The sequence below is a fragment of the Calidris pugnax genome, unplaced genomic scaffold (genome assembly GCF_001431845.1).
Source record: "Calidris pugnax isolate Ruff unplaced genomic scaffold, ASM143184v1 scaffold5, whole genome shotgun sequence".
Lineage (NCBI taxonomy): Eukaryota > Metazoa > Chordata > Aves > Charadriiformes > Scolopacidae > Calidris > Calidris pugnax.
In genome coordinates this window covers 2,404,407-2,421,937 of record NW_015090814.1, presented here as the reverse complement: position 1 = coordinate 2,421,937, position 17,531 = coordinate 2,404,407, and the positions used below count along the sequence as shown (strand labels likewise).

The window sequence follows — 17,531 nt, the reverse complement described above, 5'->3', positions numbered from 1 at the left end:
ACTTGTAAATCTCTCTCTCAAATGCTCAGGTAAAAATAGTACTGGAGAAGCTTCACGTGCCTCCCCTCTGCCACCTTTAGATTATCACATAACTTCTCCATTCCAAAAACTTCTTCATTCCAAAAACACCTAACTGAGAAGCCACAAAAACATCCTTCTGGAAGAGAGAGAAGTGTTCTTTGGATTTCCAGCTCAAATTCTAAGGGTGTTCATGCCTTTGCTACTCTGGGTGGATGTCACACCATCTTTTAGTTGTGTCCTGCTTCTCATGTTACCAGCATTTCCTGGTAAGGAAAAGGTCTCCCTACAAGAGACCTTGGAGTCCTGGTGGACAACAGGATGACCGTGAGCCAGCAATGGGCCCTTGTGGACAAGAAGGCCAATGGCCTCATCAGGAAGACTGTGAGAGAGGTCAAGAGAGGTTATTGTGCTCCTCTACTCCAGGTGGAGTACTACGTCCAGTTCTGGGCTCCCCAGTTCCAGAAGGACAGGGAACTGCTGGAGAGGGGACAGCAGAGGCTACAAAGATGATGAGGGGCCTGGAGCATCTCTCTGACGAGGAAAGGCTGAGGGACTTGGGTCTGTTTAGTCTGGAGAAGGAAAGGCTGAGGGGGGATCTGATCAACACCTATAAATACTGAAAGGGTGGGTGTCAGGAGGATGGGGCCAGGCTTTTTTCAGTGGTGCCCAGGGACAGGACAAGAGGAAATGGGCACAAACTTGAACATAGGAAGTTCCACCTAAACATGAGGAGCAACTTCTTTCCTGGGAGGGTGGTAGAGCCCTGGAAGAGGCTGCCCAGGGAGGTGCTGGAGTCTCCTTCTCTGAAGACATTCAAACCCACCTGGACACGTTCCTGTGGGACCTGCTCTGGGTGGACCTGCTCTGGCAGGGGGTTGGATTGGATGCTCTCCAGAGGTCCCTTCCAACCCCATGTGATTCTGTAATTCTGTGATTTCACTTCCAAGAGGCAGGTACTGAGCTGGAAATCACATACAATCTACCACGTGACTAGTTTTTCTTCCTGCTTATCACAAATAACAAATTACCATCCAAGATTTTAAGACTTCAGAGCTCAAGTAGTACTTCAAATGAACCTCTCTGAAGTTAAGGATTTTTAGGTCAGTAGATAGAGATTGTCACGATAATCCTCATTTCAAGTTCCCTGGACTCTTTAGGTAAAAATCAAGTGATAACTTGACAAATGCATGAAGAAACCTCTGCTCAAATGCACCTTTAAAGATAGCAGCAAAACCAGATCAAACCAGAGTTTCAAGGCTTGGAGTACAAAGTGTGTAAAGAAATGGATATAGATAATCCAGAGTCTACTCTGTCTACAGGCAGGCAACCACACAGTGTCATTGCCATATTCTACCAGAAGAGGGAGGTAAAGATGATAAAATCAAATAAAGATTTAATTTTCCTAGTAAATAGGGGATAAAGGGAAATCGATGAAAAATAAGTTAATTATTTCACACACACCCCCCAATACAATTCAAAAGTGAAACCATGTGATCCTTAAAACTATTGCATAAAAGAGTTAAGGAAAAATAAAGTAACTGCTATGGATCGATGAAAAATAAGTTAATTATTTCACACACACCCCCCCCAATACAATTCAAAAGTGAAACCGTTTGATCCTTAAAACTATTGCATAAAACAGTTAAGGAAAAATAAAGTAATTGTGATGAGTTCACAGACTAAAGAGTACTTGAGGAATCAGAATATGATTTTATACACAAACAAAGGCAAAACTGTGCTTGTTAAGTGACCTTAGGAAAGAGTGAAAACCAAATGGTTGTCCTTTGTAGTGGACAAGGGCCATCTCCCAGTAATCCTTGGAGAGGGTAGACTCAGAAGTAGAAGGAAGGCAGATGTGAGGGAACAAGGGGAAAGAAGCTCAGGAAAAGAAGAATTATTCTGTTTGCTGCCAGAAAAACTGCACCACTTTTAGTTCCATCTGGACAACAGTCTGATCCCAGAGATGGTTCTAGTAAACAATCTCCTCTACTGTTACATATATCATAAACTGGAGATGTATATTACAAGATACAAAAGAGTAATCAGCATATTGCACGATTACTTCACATCATCAGAGAGCTTATTTAATTACTGGATGGGAAGACTTAATTTCTAACACTAACACTACATTCTTTTAGTTTGGTTTAAGCCATCATTTGCTCTGAAAGCTGTTTAATACTTCTTTACTCATCCCCAGATTTGGGATTCTGCCAGACTTTCACACAAAGACTTTTGGAACACTAGAAAATACAGAAAATCTGGCAGGTCCCTTGTCTTTGAGACCTATTGTGTATCCCTTGGTTAGTCCATCTACCAAACGAACCAAAACAACATGAAGAAGTCTTCAGAGTTGCAGTTTCCCACAAAAAACAATTTACTACATTATTATAGAATGGTTTGGGTTGGGAGGGACCTTAAAGGTCTTCAAGTTCCAACCCCCCTGCCATGGGCAGGGACACCTCCCACCAGACCAGGTTGCTTAAAGCCTCATAAAAGGGACAAATTCATTATTAACTAATTTTTGCTAAAAGTACAGCAAATTTAATACCTGCTGTCAGGTTCTGTTGCTCTTGCAAGATGACAATTTTGGCTATTTGTGCTCTTAAAGTGGCTAGTTCATTTTCTAGAGCGCTGATCTTCTGCAGAGCTTCTTCGTTTGCTATCGCTGTGCTCCTGGACACTTGTTCCTCTTCCAAGGGGCTTTGTAAGGACATCTGTCTGCATGGGGACCTTCCAGAATGATGGACGTCACCTGAAAGAGGCTGGGCTGTTTTCGACCAAACTTCCGACCTGTAACAAAATTAGCACAAGGTTATTTTTTTTAAAGGCTTTGTAATAGATAAAAACATAATGCAACATTCCATACAACTCAGGAATCCCAAGTTGAAGGCCTGACTTCAGAATTGTCTACAAAAATCACTTCCACCAAAACATTATAGAGATTAAAGAGCTTCACATCCTTTCCGTTTGCATCACTACCTGTATTTCTTCTCTTCCCCGTGCCAGCTTTTTGTGAAATCCTTGATCTCAAGAGAAAAAAACAAATACATTCCCCCTCATCCTCTATCTATTTCTTTGCTTCACACATTTTTTTGGAATTCAGATTTTATTTATTTTTTTTTTGCCCAAATGCTACCATTTTGCCCCCATGGCTGCTCTCCCCCAGGGAGACCTTAGAGCCCCTTCCAGTCTCTAAAGGGGCTCCAGGAGAGATGGGGAGGGACTCTGGATCAGGGAGTGGAGCGATAGGAAAAGGGGGAACAGTTCTAAACAGAAAGAGGGGAGATTTATATTAAATCTTGGGAAGAAATTCTTTGCTGTGAGGGTGGTGAGACCCTGGAAGAGGTTGCCCAGAGAAGCTGTGGCTGCCCCATCCCTGGAGGGGTTCAAGGCCAGGCTGGATGGGGCTTGGAGCAACCTGGTCTGGTGGGAGGTGTCCCTGCCCAGGGCAGGGGGTTGGAACTCGATGATCTTTAAGGTCCCTTCCAACTAATTTTATGATTTTATATCCCTGCCCATGGCAGGGGAGGTTGGACTAGATGACCTTTAAAGGTCCCTTCCAACTCTAATGATTTTATGATTTTATATCCCTGCCTATGACAGGAGAGGTTGGACTAGATGACCTTTAAAGGTCCCTTCCAACCCAAACTATTCTACAAGTAGAACTGATAAGGATTAATAACAGCAGACATAAACATTATAACTGCAAAATATGGCCACATACTTAACTCCTCAATCTTCCTTAAGATTAATCTTCCTTAACCCCAAAACTTTTCAGGCAGGTCAGGTTTCTTTTATTTATTCAAACATGAGAACAAGCACAGTGGCTAGTGATGGGGCTTTTCAATCTGTGCAGAATGGCTCCATGCTAACATGGCTGAAAAACCACATCACTCTGGAGGCTACTCTACACAGCTCGCAGAAATTTGATCAAGCAGAAATTAATATTATCCAGGATGTGAAAATTTAGGTGTTATCCAGATAGGAACAGAGAGCAACTAAAGCTGAGAATAGAACAGGATGCTTCCTCAGCAGCCACCTCCCTGCTCTTCCTAAAGAAGTATGGGGGAAAGAGCCCCTAGTCATTTCACTCTTTAAAACCTGCCTTCTAGAAACTATAAAAGAGCAGGATAGCTAAACAACAAAGGGTTATTTTCCACTCAGAGCAGTAATGGTGTCTTAAGGAAATGTCTTGATTGGAACATAACACTGTGGAAAAATATTACTGACTGAATTGTCACTACTGCTCTGACTAGGGATAGGGGAAAAATGATTTGTCATTTCTTTGCTTCCTCTATAAAACTGCATTCGCAGGAAAAAAAACTATGTCTGCAAGAGGGTTTATTGAAGTGTGCAGCAAATATATATTTAACAGTAACACCTATGTGATCTTGTCAAAACAGAATTTCAAATGTGTGGAAAATACCTAATGCACAGTAGCTCCACTCCACGATACTGCGCGCAGGCGTAATAAACGGTGCACGTTGAAATACTCCTATTTGCTCCATTAGAAGCTGTTTGCCTTAAGGTCACCACGTATCTGCAGGATTATTTCAGTCCCATCCCACATCCATCTGTCCCCCTTCTCCCCTCCACGCAGACGTCTCAGCACAAATGCAAGTCCTACATCTTTCCTAATAGGTTCTTTGAAGCACCGAAGAGCTATTCTCCCTGTCGTCTCCATTAAACATAATAGCTTTACAGTTCAATCCTTAAACAAAATGTGCAAACAAAAGTAGTGTTGGCCAGTTAATTTCCTTCTCACCCAACAGACAACAAGCGTTGATTTCTGTGACTCCCCTCTGAGTTTGAGAAATGAATGTGGCAGCGACAGCACGTTTGTTATGCAAAGCATCACCCTGGCAAGTCATGTTGGAGGCCATCTAGGTCATTACTAACCTACTTCATGCTTTCAAATTGAGAACAGTGTCCTTCAATAATCTCTGAAGCCAACAATCTGTGCCTTTCTCTGGAAGGTTAGTTTAGAAGAAAAACTTCCTCTGCACTAAGGAGCTGTACCTTTGTTTCTGGCTACTCTGAGTAGAGATTTGGGAAGGCTGGAATAGAAAATGAATGTGGCAGCGACAGCACGTTTGTTATGCAAAGCATCACCCTGGCAAGTCATGTTGGAGGCCATCTAGGTCATTACTAACCTACTTCATGCTTTCAAATTGAGAACAGTGTCCTTCAATAATCTCTGAAGCCAACAATCTGTGCCTTTCTCTGGAAGGTTAGTTTAGAAGAAAAACTTCCTCTGCACTAAGGAGCTGTACCTTTGTTTCTGGCTACTCTGAGCAGCGATTTGGGAAGGCTGGGATAGAGAACTTCATGGCTTCAGTCAACCTGTTCCATGCAGTTACCATGCTATGGAGCACTCCTGGTCCACCACGGTCCCTCCACCAGCTTAAAACCATTGCCCCTTCATGGCGTCAGTCAACCTGGTCCATGCAGTTACCGTGCTATGGAGCACTCTTGGGTCCACCACAGCAGGACCTGTCCCATCGTTCTGGACACAGGTGCTCACGTGCTTCCATACCAGTTTTCATTATAAAGATGAAATATAAACCATAATTTTTAAATTGTCTTTAGCAGACTGCAGAGCCTTAACCGGAAAGGCGAAAAACAACGTGCCAATTATTTGATTGTCAGAATGACCACTGCTGCTAATTAGGAAGCCGTACAGTACACTGCCCCATATTAATGAAAATCTCAGGAGAACTGGAGAATCGGTGTCAGCAATCGTGCTGTACCCCAGCAGGCATTTTTGTGGGGACAAGGTTGCTTGAAGCTGTCCCATGCAATTCTCTACAATGTGTTTTTTATTTACTAATTTAGTCTCCCTTGTATAAGGTGGTCTCCCTTGCCTCTGAGGGTGGTGAGACACTGGAAGAGGTTGCCCAGAGAAGCTGTGGCTGCCCCATCCCTGGAGGGGTTCAAGGCCAGGCTGGATGGGGCTTGGAGCAACCTGGTCTGGTGGGAGGTGTCCCTGCCCATGGAACTAGATGATCTTTAAGGTCTCTTCCAACTCTAACCATTCTATGATTCTGTAAAGCCAATCTCCTATACATTCTCAAAACAGTGTTTCATTCATAATCCTCTCAGTCTAACCTTCAACTCTAACCATTCTATGATTCTATAAAGCCAATCTCCTATACATTCTCAAACCAGTGTTTCATTCATAATCCTCAGTCTAACCTCTCCTTCTCCTTTTCCAGACCCTACCTCTTCTATCACTCTTCCCTCTCTCTCCTCCCAGCATTCAAGCTCTTTCCATTAATTTTAAGGCACAGTAGATTCTCGTTGGAGAGAAGCAAGGACTCTTTCTCCCGGTCCAGAAGTTCAAAGATGAGATTTTAGGAGCATACCTGAGCCTTGTAGAGACTTCACCTTCTTCTTGAGCAACCCATCCCACATCTGCAAAGGAGGCCACTGCATCTTCTCTAAGATGATTAGGATGGTTTCCTTCTGTGGCATGAGAAGTAAGCTAAATTTTAAAGACAAGATAGAAGGTTTTAGAGTTGCCATTCCCAGCCCAAGTCACAGTTACTTTACCCAACACTCTCAGCGAAGCTACACGTAACTGTTACCACATACATGCACAAAACACACTGATTTCTGTTCTGGGCTTGGTCCAGAACCACTTCACTGACTTCAAACTATTCACTCTAGTCTGCTGAACACTTTCCAGAGGTCCACAGCTACTACATACACTATCACAGGACACTACTGAACCCTAAAAATCCAAGGTTTTAGAGTTGCCATTCCCAGCCCAAGTTATTTTACCCAACACTCTCAGCGAAGCTACACGTAACTGTTACCACATACATGCACAAAACACACTGATTTCTGTTCTGGGCTTGGTCCAGAACCACTTCACTGACTTCAAACTATTCACTCTAGTCTGCTGAACACTTTCCAGAGGTCCACAGCTACTACATACACTATCACAGGACACTACTGAACCCTAAAAATCCAATCCAAATTGTTACCTTAAAGCCAAACAACAAGTGGTTTGCTATATTAACTCAAATGATATGTTTTCACATTGTATTCATGACCTGAAGTTAGAGACATTAAGGCTACTAGTACTTTTTATGTCTTTTTCTCTGATTTAGTATGATTTTGAAAGTCAAATTCTGTTGAAGTGTGTTTCCCTTCCCCTACAGCTTCCAGAATTTCTGTACAAGTGTATTGGTGTGTGCATTGCACAGGAGGGGAAGAAAAAGAAAGCAAAAAGCCATTTCTACTAGCTCAGTAATCACAAAGGCTTTGAGTGAGAGGCAGGATGCAATCATAACAGAATACAGTTTTGCTAATAATCTCATTTACAGTATGACAAAGAAAATGACCATTTTCCAGCATGGTTCCACCATTAGCTTTATAGCTGTTGGAAGCCAAAGGTGAGCAAGGCTCTAGAGACTGGAACCTTTCTTAGAGTTATAGTTGAGTTACTTATTTCCAATGCAACTCTGCCACCTCTTTTGCTTCTATTTCCTACAATCCACAAGGCTAATTTGCCCCTGAGTCGTTGCATCTGTTGAAGTGCTGCCTGCTTGGTGGCAGTGGCCAAGCAGCTGGTCATGCCAACAAAGAGACAGTGGCAGCATGTACCAGTCTGTGGAGACAGTTTGGATCCATCCTCTTAGCACTTAGGTCTATTTTCACAGATTTTCACACAAGTGTTCTGGGGTTGGAAGGGACCTCTGGAGATCATCCAGCCAACCCCCTGCCAAAGCAGGTCCACCCAGAGCAGGTCCCACAGGAACGTGTCCAGGTGGGTTTGAATGTCTCCAGAGAAGGAGACTCCACCACCTCTCTGGGCAGCCTCTGCCAGGGCTCTGCCACCCTCACAGGAAAGAAGTTCCTCCTCATGTTGAGGTGGAACTTCCTACATTCAAGTTTGTGCCCATTTCCTCTTATTCTGTCACTGGGCACCACTGAAAAACGACTGACTCCTTCCTCCTGACACCCACCTTCTAAGTATTTATAGGCACTGGTGAGATCCCCATTCAGTCTTCTCCAGACTAAACAGACCCAAGTCCCTCAGCCTTTCCTCATAAGAGAGATGCTCCAGGTCCTTCATCATCTTTGATTTTCTTGGTAGGCCTTTGCTGTACCCTCTCCAGGAGTTGCCTGTCCTTCTTGTCCAGAACTGGACACCGTAAAGGCAATAATTTACTCTTCCAGAGGTGAGCTATGTAGCAGCAACTATGAAATGTTAGCATTAGCTTGAATTTGTAGCAAACCTATCATCCTATGACAGTAGGACTGCGATCCGGATGGGGCGAAATAATTTCTGAAGAACATTCACAGACATTTTAGATGTAGCCTTTGATACCCAAGTCCCAGGAAGACAGAAGTTTTGGGTTTGTTTTTTTTTTTTTTCCCCCAGGAGTTGTTACAAACAGCTTTGGAAATTGAGATTAGTCATCTTCACCTCACACTCTCACAACTCGTACGCGAGCCTTTATCACAGCTCCCAGGAGCGTGCATTGGCACCATCAGATCATTTGGAAACAACAGGGTTTTTTCCAGGTACCATCAGCACAGATGGTAATATGTTTATCACATTAACAGTTGTGCCTAATACCATCACAGTCTGCCTCTCTTTAAAACAGCCTAGAGAATACTATATTGCACGTTAGGATTTTCATTGTTTGAGGTTTCCTTAGCTTTTTGCTTTTTTTTAAGATTAAAAAGAAATTTTCACAACCACAGCATCTGTATTAACGTTAACAACAATCTAAAAGCTCTATAAGAAATGAGCCACTTCTTGCAGGTGGTACAGATTTTGCTGATAGTAACGGCCACATGAGGAACTATTACCATGAAAAGATTGAAGGCACATTTAAATAAAGCCACTACACATACTTGCATCAAAAATAATTTTATAGATGAACAGTAAGGAATGCATTTGCCATGGCCAGGTTTCCTGTGCTGTGAGATAAATAACTTCTAGTCCAATATTTAGTAGCAAGCCTTCTGTTATATTGTGATGCAAGTTTTTTCTTACTTTTTTTAAAATTCGTATTTATATGTAAACAGAATCTGCTTGTTACCCCATATACAGATGTTTCTTTTCTCTATCCCTAAAAACAACATGGCCTTCCATAGAGTGGATTTTGAATTTTAAGTTAATAAAAGATTATTTTAATTTAAAGGTTAAAAGCCAATGCCTGTCTCTCAAAACCTTTGCCTGGCTGTAGAATGATGCTTTAACAACTCTGTGACTGCTCTACTCCTCCAGCCAATCTCAGCAGAAGAAAACTTGGACAACTGCTCTGCCCACACCAGAAATGGAGAACAAAGAGCTGAAAACAGAGGTCTCCTTCTACCTGATGGCAGGAACTGAGTGGAACAGTGGAGGTAACCTGCTTTTCTTTCTCTGGCAAGTAGGTAGTTCCTTCCCCTGCTTCTTCCTTCACAGGCTTTTTTGCCTATTTCAGTGTGCATGGATGCTGCACGCACACAGGCACGTTTGTGTTTTCAGACCCAACATTCCATGAATTTCTAAAGGACTATACACATTGGACTGTTTTGGCTGATGGCGGTGGAAAGTAGAGCAAATATTTTCATACATTTAAGGATAGAATAAAAACTCTAATTTCAAAACACAAATACAGTTAGATATTAAACATTTGGAAAGAGTTCTTCAAGTAAGACAAACTTATAGCCCAGTAAATTCTGATGTTTGGTACAAGCACACCAATTCCTTAGGAGACTTCTGTTATCAGGTTTCCCTTATAGCCCAGTAAATTCTGATGTTTGGTAGATGCACACCAATTTCTTAGGAGACTTCTGTTGAGTTACCCAGTTTCAACCAGATGAACAGGAGAAGCACGGGACAAGAACACAGATGCTGTAGCATAGCATCTTGAGAGACAGCATTCTAGGTTTGGTTGGATCTACCTAGGCTATATTGGTAAGTTTAACTATTTTCTCCTAAAGACTACAGATAAACCAAAAAAAAAAAAATGACATACAAAAGAACTATCAGAAGCATTTTCACTTGTTCCAAGCACGGGACAAGAACACAGATGCTGTAGCTGAAGGACAGCATCTTGAGAGACAGCATTCTAGGTTTGGTTGGATCTACCTAGGCTATATTGGTAAGTTTAACTATTTTCTCCTAAAGACTACAGATAAACCAAAAAAAAAAAAATGACATACAAAAGAACTATCAGAAGCATTTTCACTTGTTCCTGCCATATAGAGTAAGTATGCAAGGTAAGCTCTGTCACCATTTACTGGACACATAAGCAGCATTTAGCAATTAATTTAGATGTTGACTATGGCAAGATCCTATGACTGACTACAACAGTCAGGAGACCTCAAAAATCAAAATGTTAGGCTACTACTCTTTTTTTTCAGGCTAGCTGAACAAAAGCATGCTAGAAGAGAAGAATGAACACAACAGATATATTCTTTTAATATCTCTTATCCATTTATCATAAGGAAAATGAAAACCTGTGGAAATTCTGTTGTTCTTAGATGAAGTTAGAAACACTGATGATACACATGCACCCTCAGATGAGGCAAGTAAGATTTGCTTTGTTTTTTAAATAAAGTGACTTACAGCAAGGTTCAGTGCATGGTCCTTTCATAATATAGCTAAAGCTGGCAAGAAAGAAAGAGGAAGAGACAGCTATAGGAAAGTGTCAGTTGGAACAGCATAAAAACGCTCGAGAGCAGTATTGAGCTTCACTACAGAATCTTAATGCTGAGATAAAGACACAAAAAACAGATGTTAGCATCACACTTTCACATGTTCAGCACTTTATATATTAAAATAGTGTCAAGCCTGCATAAACCATATACATTTTAATGTGTTTCAAGGCTCAAATTTTGAAATTCATATTTCTAATTCAATCAGCTCTGACAATTGTACTTCCATTTTTAGGATCCTTTCATCTAATAGGAGATGAATGTTTATACTTACTGTGCATAGAATCTACACAAAGCTGACTGAATATCTCTTTAATAGGAAAAAAAGGCAAATATTTTATTTATTCTAACACAGAATTCAGACGAAGACACATACATATTTTTATTTCAACACTAAAAATATTCAGGAACAGATTCCCTAGATGTATCTTACAGCTCTTTGCAAGAACATAAACCAGAAATGTCTTCTTTTATGTGGCATATTAAGAGAAGGCAGTATTTGGCTAACTATCTGCAAGTGAGCATCATCTTCCCCTGTATGGCCTTTACAGGACAGAAAATCAGAGACATTACAGGAGGGCTTCACTTCCTTTCAATTCTAAGGCACATGGAGCTTCACTGCTAGCAAAACTACTATTAATTATATATCCAAAAGTTTACATCCAGCATATCATTTCGTTGTCCTTCTCACCTGCAAAAATCCCCACCCCCACAAATATATTTATTTTTTTAAGTTTCACCAAGCCACTATTAGTGGGAGATGGTTGCCCTCCTAGTTTCTCCAACCAATTATTTGAGAGAGGTAGAACATTAGCATGGCTTTTACTATCACACCAAAAAGGCTTCCACGGTAACTTGAACTATCTGATTTTGCTACTATAATTTCAAGTCTAAATACTGCTCGTATATTTCATATAGGATAAAGAAATTCATTGAAACAGTGAAAAATTTAGCTGCATGGAAATTACCTTGTCTTCGTGTGGGTGAGGATTCCCACCTTTCATCTTTATGTTCCCCACCGTTGCTCAGCCCAAAAAACGTTCCTCTCTCAGCTTGAGTTTCAAACACTACATTTCTCCAATTCTATACCCACCCCCAACCCTAACACACACAGAGTCAAAGAGATTATGTGTAACAGCTTCCACTTTCCCCATCTGTTCCTGAAAGACTTGTTATAAAAAGCAAGGGCTTTCTCCTCCTGAAGCTTTTACCCTCACTCTTTACCCTCCCACTATACGCAGTTGAGGTTAAAATCAAACGAGAAAAGCAAGGGCTTTCTCCTCCTGAAGCTTTTACCCTCACTCTTTACCCTCCCACTATATGCAGTTGAGGTTAAAATCAAACTCAGACAGAAAACTGCAGAGAATTGATGTTCCCCTTTCACCTCTCGAGTCCTGGCCTTGTATTTAAAACAAAAGCAAACAGGGTACACACGTTATCTTGTTACTAATTTCTTACTTTCTGATAAAGTTGTTTGTTTTCCCAAATATTTCAAAGTAACACTGTTCATCTTTATGTGCCTTTTAAGCCTAGCTTATAAGTAGTTTTTAGAAATCTTTCATTTTTCTCTTTTATTAATATATTTTTTCCAATAATAACTTTTTAATACTGTATTCCCTCATTTTAGAAGTTCCAATTTCCTTAGGAAAAAGAAAAATAAAATTGTTTCAAGTTTCATTATGAGTGTTACAGCAACATGGACTCAGGTTTTAGGCAGCACAGAAGCTGAAGAATCCATATTTGGAAAAACCCTGAACTGGAAGCGAGAAGAACTCGGTTTATCATATTCTGCTTTTACAAACCCTCTAGTTATTTATTTAAATGAACTCCATGTTTGCTAAAAATCATTTGATGCAAGAGCAAATCCCTTTATGGGTACAATAAAAAACATATTTCCACACTGTTGAGAACACCTACCTGAAACTGAACTCGTGGACACTGTATGAGAGAGAGGTTAGTACCAATTTTTCTTACAATACTTCGAGATGAACCATAAGGCTTGCTCGACCAAAGCACCTAGATGGGAAGAAAAAAGAAGCCAGCTATTAGGCAACTGATTTTTAGATCATACTGGAATTGTTTTTCCTTATCCTTCCATACTATGCTTGTGCTAAACGTATTTAAAGTTACTCCTTTCACGCTAGAATAGAGTAGAATATACATATATACGCACTGAAGTTTGTATCAGTGGAGCTCCTTATATTCTATACCCAAATTGGCACAAAATTTGTTTTTTATCATCACAACAGAGCTATGGCTATTTAAGTTCAAGACGTTCTTTGTATTGCAATTAAATTCAAAGCAACAAATCAGGTAACAAAGAAGGATTCAAGAGCTGGGAGCACCTTCAAAAGCATAATTTGTCCATTTTCATAGAATCATAGAATTGTCCAGGTTGGGAGGGACCTTTCAGATCATTGAATCCAACCAACAACTTAACTCTGATCAAAAACCATCACTAACCATGTCTCTAAGCACTATGTCTGCCCGTCTTTTAAATACCTCCAGGGATGGGGACTCCACCACTTCCCTGGGCAGCCCGTTCCAAGGCTTAATAACCCTTTCCGTGTAAAAATTGTTCCTAATCTCCAATCTGAACCTCCCCTGGTGCAACTTGAGGCCATTTCCTCTTGTCCTGTTGCCTGTGACTTGGGAGAAGAGACCGACCTGTACAACTTCCTTTCAGGTAGACAATAAAGAAACTTCATGGGGTCAGACACCTCTTTTTAAGGGGTTTCAAGAAAAGCCACTTGATCATGAAAAATTCATAAAGTTATGTAATTCTTGCAATTCTACATTTCCCAAAATATCTTTTATTTTGGTTAATGAGGAGCTCTTCTAACCCAGGAGTGGTGTCTATCAGCTAGCATAAGTATGAAAATGTAACGGTGAAATTAAAGAGCAAAGAAAAGTAAAAGGGGGAAAATTAATACATAAGAATGAAAATTTGTCCTATAAAAAGTATAAATACATTCACTTAGAGAAAATTGGCCACAGCACCTCAACACACCTGGCTTCGTCAGGACTGTTTCTACTGCAATTCAGATTTCTACATTGTTTAAACAGGGATGGAATTTGTTTTCTTTTGTTGCACTTAATAATGGGAATGTTTGCTCTACTATTGAGTGTAGTTGTACGAAATGAAATGAGACTTTAATCCTAAGAGAATACTACAAAACAAGCCAGAACGGAAGCAAGAAAACACCCAGAGAGAAGTAGGAAAGATTTCAGCTCAGGGAAAGGCAACAAAAAACACACAAAGAATGGAAAGAGTAATGGGAAGACTAACACAGAGTATCTTGTTAGTAAACAATTAGAACACTGTGTAGTAACATAAAAACCTTGGCCAGTGTTTACTTATGGCTGTAGATATGAATTTACTACTCAGATCTTAGTTTTCAAAGGCTCATAGCCTTAAGTAAACTCAACATCCTGTTAGAAGGTTGCCCAAAAGAGAAAACTTAGATAAAATCTATGCTATTAGTACTGAAACAAGCCTCACCTGGCATGGCAATATTGCCTGTGTGCTTAGTGTAGGACAGCTGTGGGAGGTTCACAACACACAGCTGAATAACATTTCGATATACTACACAAAGATCACTACTTTTAGATTTTGAAAGTTCTATTAAAAAGAAAATATGCTCCATGGTATTTTACCTGAGACTGTTTATCTCCGAAATTTCACGTGAACATTTTGCCCATTTCTAAACAAGTGTCTTTCCTTCCTCTGGCTTTATTGGAATGTGTAAATTTGGACAAAATAAACCTGCACTGCACATAATGCTATGCTAGATCCTCACATCAGAGCTGCAACTTTGCCATTTATCCACTCACACCCATTCTTTCCAATCTATCAAACATGCATTCTCTTGTTTAATATACTGCTAAGTTTGAACACAAATTTTTTTCCATGCAGAGTATTGATTCTGTATTTTGGATGCCTCAAAGATCCCTCACATTACTGTTTGTCTGTACGTCTGAGCAAATACCAGGGAGATCAGGAGGCTTCAAGAAAAAGTGACTGATGAACATTCCTGCAGTAATACAGCCTCACAGCTCTCAACAGATTCTCATGTTAGAAGCAGAACTGTTGGCGATAGCCTCAAAGCCATGTTGCATTTGAAAAACAAATAGTAGACAAGAGAAGGCTTAATTAATTACAGAAGTACTTCCACAACAGCAGAAGAGACTAGACTACATGCTGTATTACCAACGTCAGTGCAGTGCATTTTAAGCAAGTGGTAAAACTTGTTTAGAGATTGCTCAGACCGCAGACAAGATGCTGACTGCAACCAGATCCTCAAAAATATTTGGTGCCCACATGCCCTTGGGGGCATTCAACACCCAGAATACCAGAAACTTTAAATGACTCAGTTTTGGTAATTCAAGATACACCAAAACTGCATGCAAGCTGTGCCACAACGTATGGAAATAAAGCCAGTGCCCTGCTCAGCTGAGCTAATACATCTCAGCACTCCTCTACCCAACTTGTTGACTTGTTGACTTGAAGCACTGGCAGAGCAAGTCTGCGAAGTATTACTCAGTCATATCCTCTTATTGCATCAGGGTTTTGCTCTTGTCCAGAACAGCTGACATTTGGAAATGTAACTGCATTATCACAAGCTTGATACAAGTAGAGAATAGGGGAAAACAGATTAAAATTTTGCTTTTCTCTCCTATTTAGGCTGAAAGATGTTGCTGACGACGACCAACAGCAACACCCATGGTAGTCCAGCATATTCTCTTACTTTGAATTTTCAAAGTTACACTGCATGAAATCTCAGATCAGTTTGAATAAAATCCTATCAGCAATTTTAATTTATAATGTACAAGCATTTTCCTCTCCATAGATTCCCAAGACTGATAAAAGGCTCTACCATGATAATCCAGAGCAAGAACTGCCTTTCTAAGTACTGCATATAGCTGTTAAGGATTTCCCCATATTTAAAACATTAAAATATTTCAATAACTTACAGGGATTACTGCATTGAGGTCAATACTTATACTCAAAATAGATTCCTAAAGGTTCCAGTAACAAAGCAGTTGATGTGCAGCAGATTGCTCACTCTCTCTGCTAAGCATTCAAAGAAAACTCTATATACACTGTCCTCCAAGAGGAGAGCTATACATGCATGTTCCTCTGTTTCCCCAGTTCCATGGGGCTTTTCACATCTCCAAGGTAAGAGCAAAGAAATAAGATTATTCAAGAATTAATGTCACTGTTAAAAAACAGTTGAAAATCTTCCCTTCACCTTCAAAACGCACACAGAAGTCCAGGATGAAAAGCAATGTTTACAAAGTAAACAGCTTGTTATTAGAGCAAGAAGGCACTGTGTGGTATTTTTAACACATACTCAATTAATTTAACACATTACTCAATACTTCAGTGTCCAAGTAGTAAACTTCATACTTTTTCAGCAATGCAGAATCATACAACCATTGAGCATACTTCAAGTGTTCAGCTGGCACAGATAAGTATGAAATAAAATATATGAAGTTCTTTCTATACCTGATTTTCTGAAAACATGAAGCAAAAGTTTGAAACACTTACTGATTCCATGTTTAATCCAACTTGTTCAAAAGCCATCCTAATTAAGCGCTTAAGCCAGCAAATCATCTGGAATGGAAAAAGCCTTTCCAAACTTGGGTTTAAGCCTTCCAAACCTACAGGGCTGCGGAGGTTCCATAGTACTTCTGAAAAGAGAAACATAAGAATTTTAGATGCATGTCATGGAATATATACAGAGGAAAACTGCTACATGTACTCCTAAAAAAAAAAAAGCTTTAGAAACTGACACAAGACACGTCAGGTGACAACAATTCCTAGTACTGCAAAGCAAAGGCATTCAGAGGGCATTTTCTTAGTACAGGTGACAAAGATTTTTTTAGCAGTGTCATTTTTAGGAAATCAAAACTGTTGCAAAGTTAACGATTAAAAAGCCAGGGAAATGATTGTTCACTTGAGCGTGGACAGATGATAGTGTTCAACAGCTCCCAGTGAGCTCTGAACACCACAGAATGCCTGCAGCTGGGCACTACCCCTAAGATTAAAGGGTTTATCTAAAACTCTTTTCTATGCCAGAACAAACTACAGAAAGCTGATCACCTCTCTTCATTCATATTCCCCGGCAGCCTTGCTGTTCCCTTCTCGTTCCCACAACTGAGGAGAGAAAGGAAACATGGAAAAATGACTAATGCAAGAAAACGACAGGAAATAGCAGAGATGAGGGACCTGAAAATACTCAAGCGATTTATAAAGTTGGACAGATTTCAAGTTCTGTCTATTTATATGTACTACCACTCACTTAAATCAAGATGTTTTTATCACTCCTCTAGTGAAAATGGTTTAGTTTTTCTTTAACTGTCCTCTACACCAGAGATAACCAAGAAACCACTCACTTAAATCAAGATGTTTTTATCAGTCCTCTAGTGAAAATGGTCTAGTTTTTCTTTAGCTGTCCTCTACACCAGTCATAACCAAGAACTGTATGCCACCAAGAAGAAAAAAAAAAAGCCATAGATTTAGATTTACGTTTGTTTTGTGTATCAGGCTAGAAACAACACTCTGTTGAACCACCCTTAGCAACATATTTGTGGTATGAACAACAGAGTTGCTGAAGACACTGTATGTACACACACAGAGAGATGACTAAAGCAAGGTAGCAGCGAGGAGCTGGTGCTGGGGAAGTCTGAAAGTCAGGAGATGGAAAAGCTGTGCTGTTTGGAAGTGCCCACAAATGTTACAGTTAAACCATCCCTCTTTCCGTTACAAAGTGTTTTTTTGGTTTTTTTTTTTTTTCAACAGTTTACAGTTCCTTAGTAATAACCTGCTTCTTGTGGAAACT

General features: G+C 40.2%; 1 protein-coding gene across 1 annotated transcript in view; it reads right to left on the bottom strand.

Annotated features, from left to right (window-relative positions):
• MTFR1 (mitochondrial fission regulator 1) overlaps nt 1–16,863 on the bottom strand; it is a 38,751-nt gene extending 21,888 nt beyond the window's left edge. The window contains exons 1-5 of the mRNA XM_014939664.1: nt 16,793–16,863; nt 16,238–16,380; nt 12,604–12,702; nt 6,387–6,505; nt 2,570–2,811 (exon numbers count right to left, since the gene is read on the bottom strand). Coding sequence (XP_014795150.1) covers nt 2,570–2,811; nt 6,387–6,505; nt 12,604–12,702; nt 16,238–16,380; nt 16,793–16,802 — 613 coding nt within the window. The 5' untranslated portion in view covers nt 16,803–16,863. The remainder of the gene's footprint in view (nt 1–2,569; nt 2,812–6,386; nt 6,506–12,603; nt 12,703–16,237; nt 16,381–16,792) is intronic.
• Between the last annotated feature and the right edge of the window lie 668 nt (nt 16,864–17,531).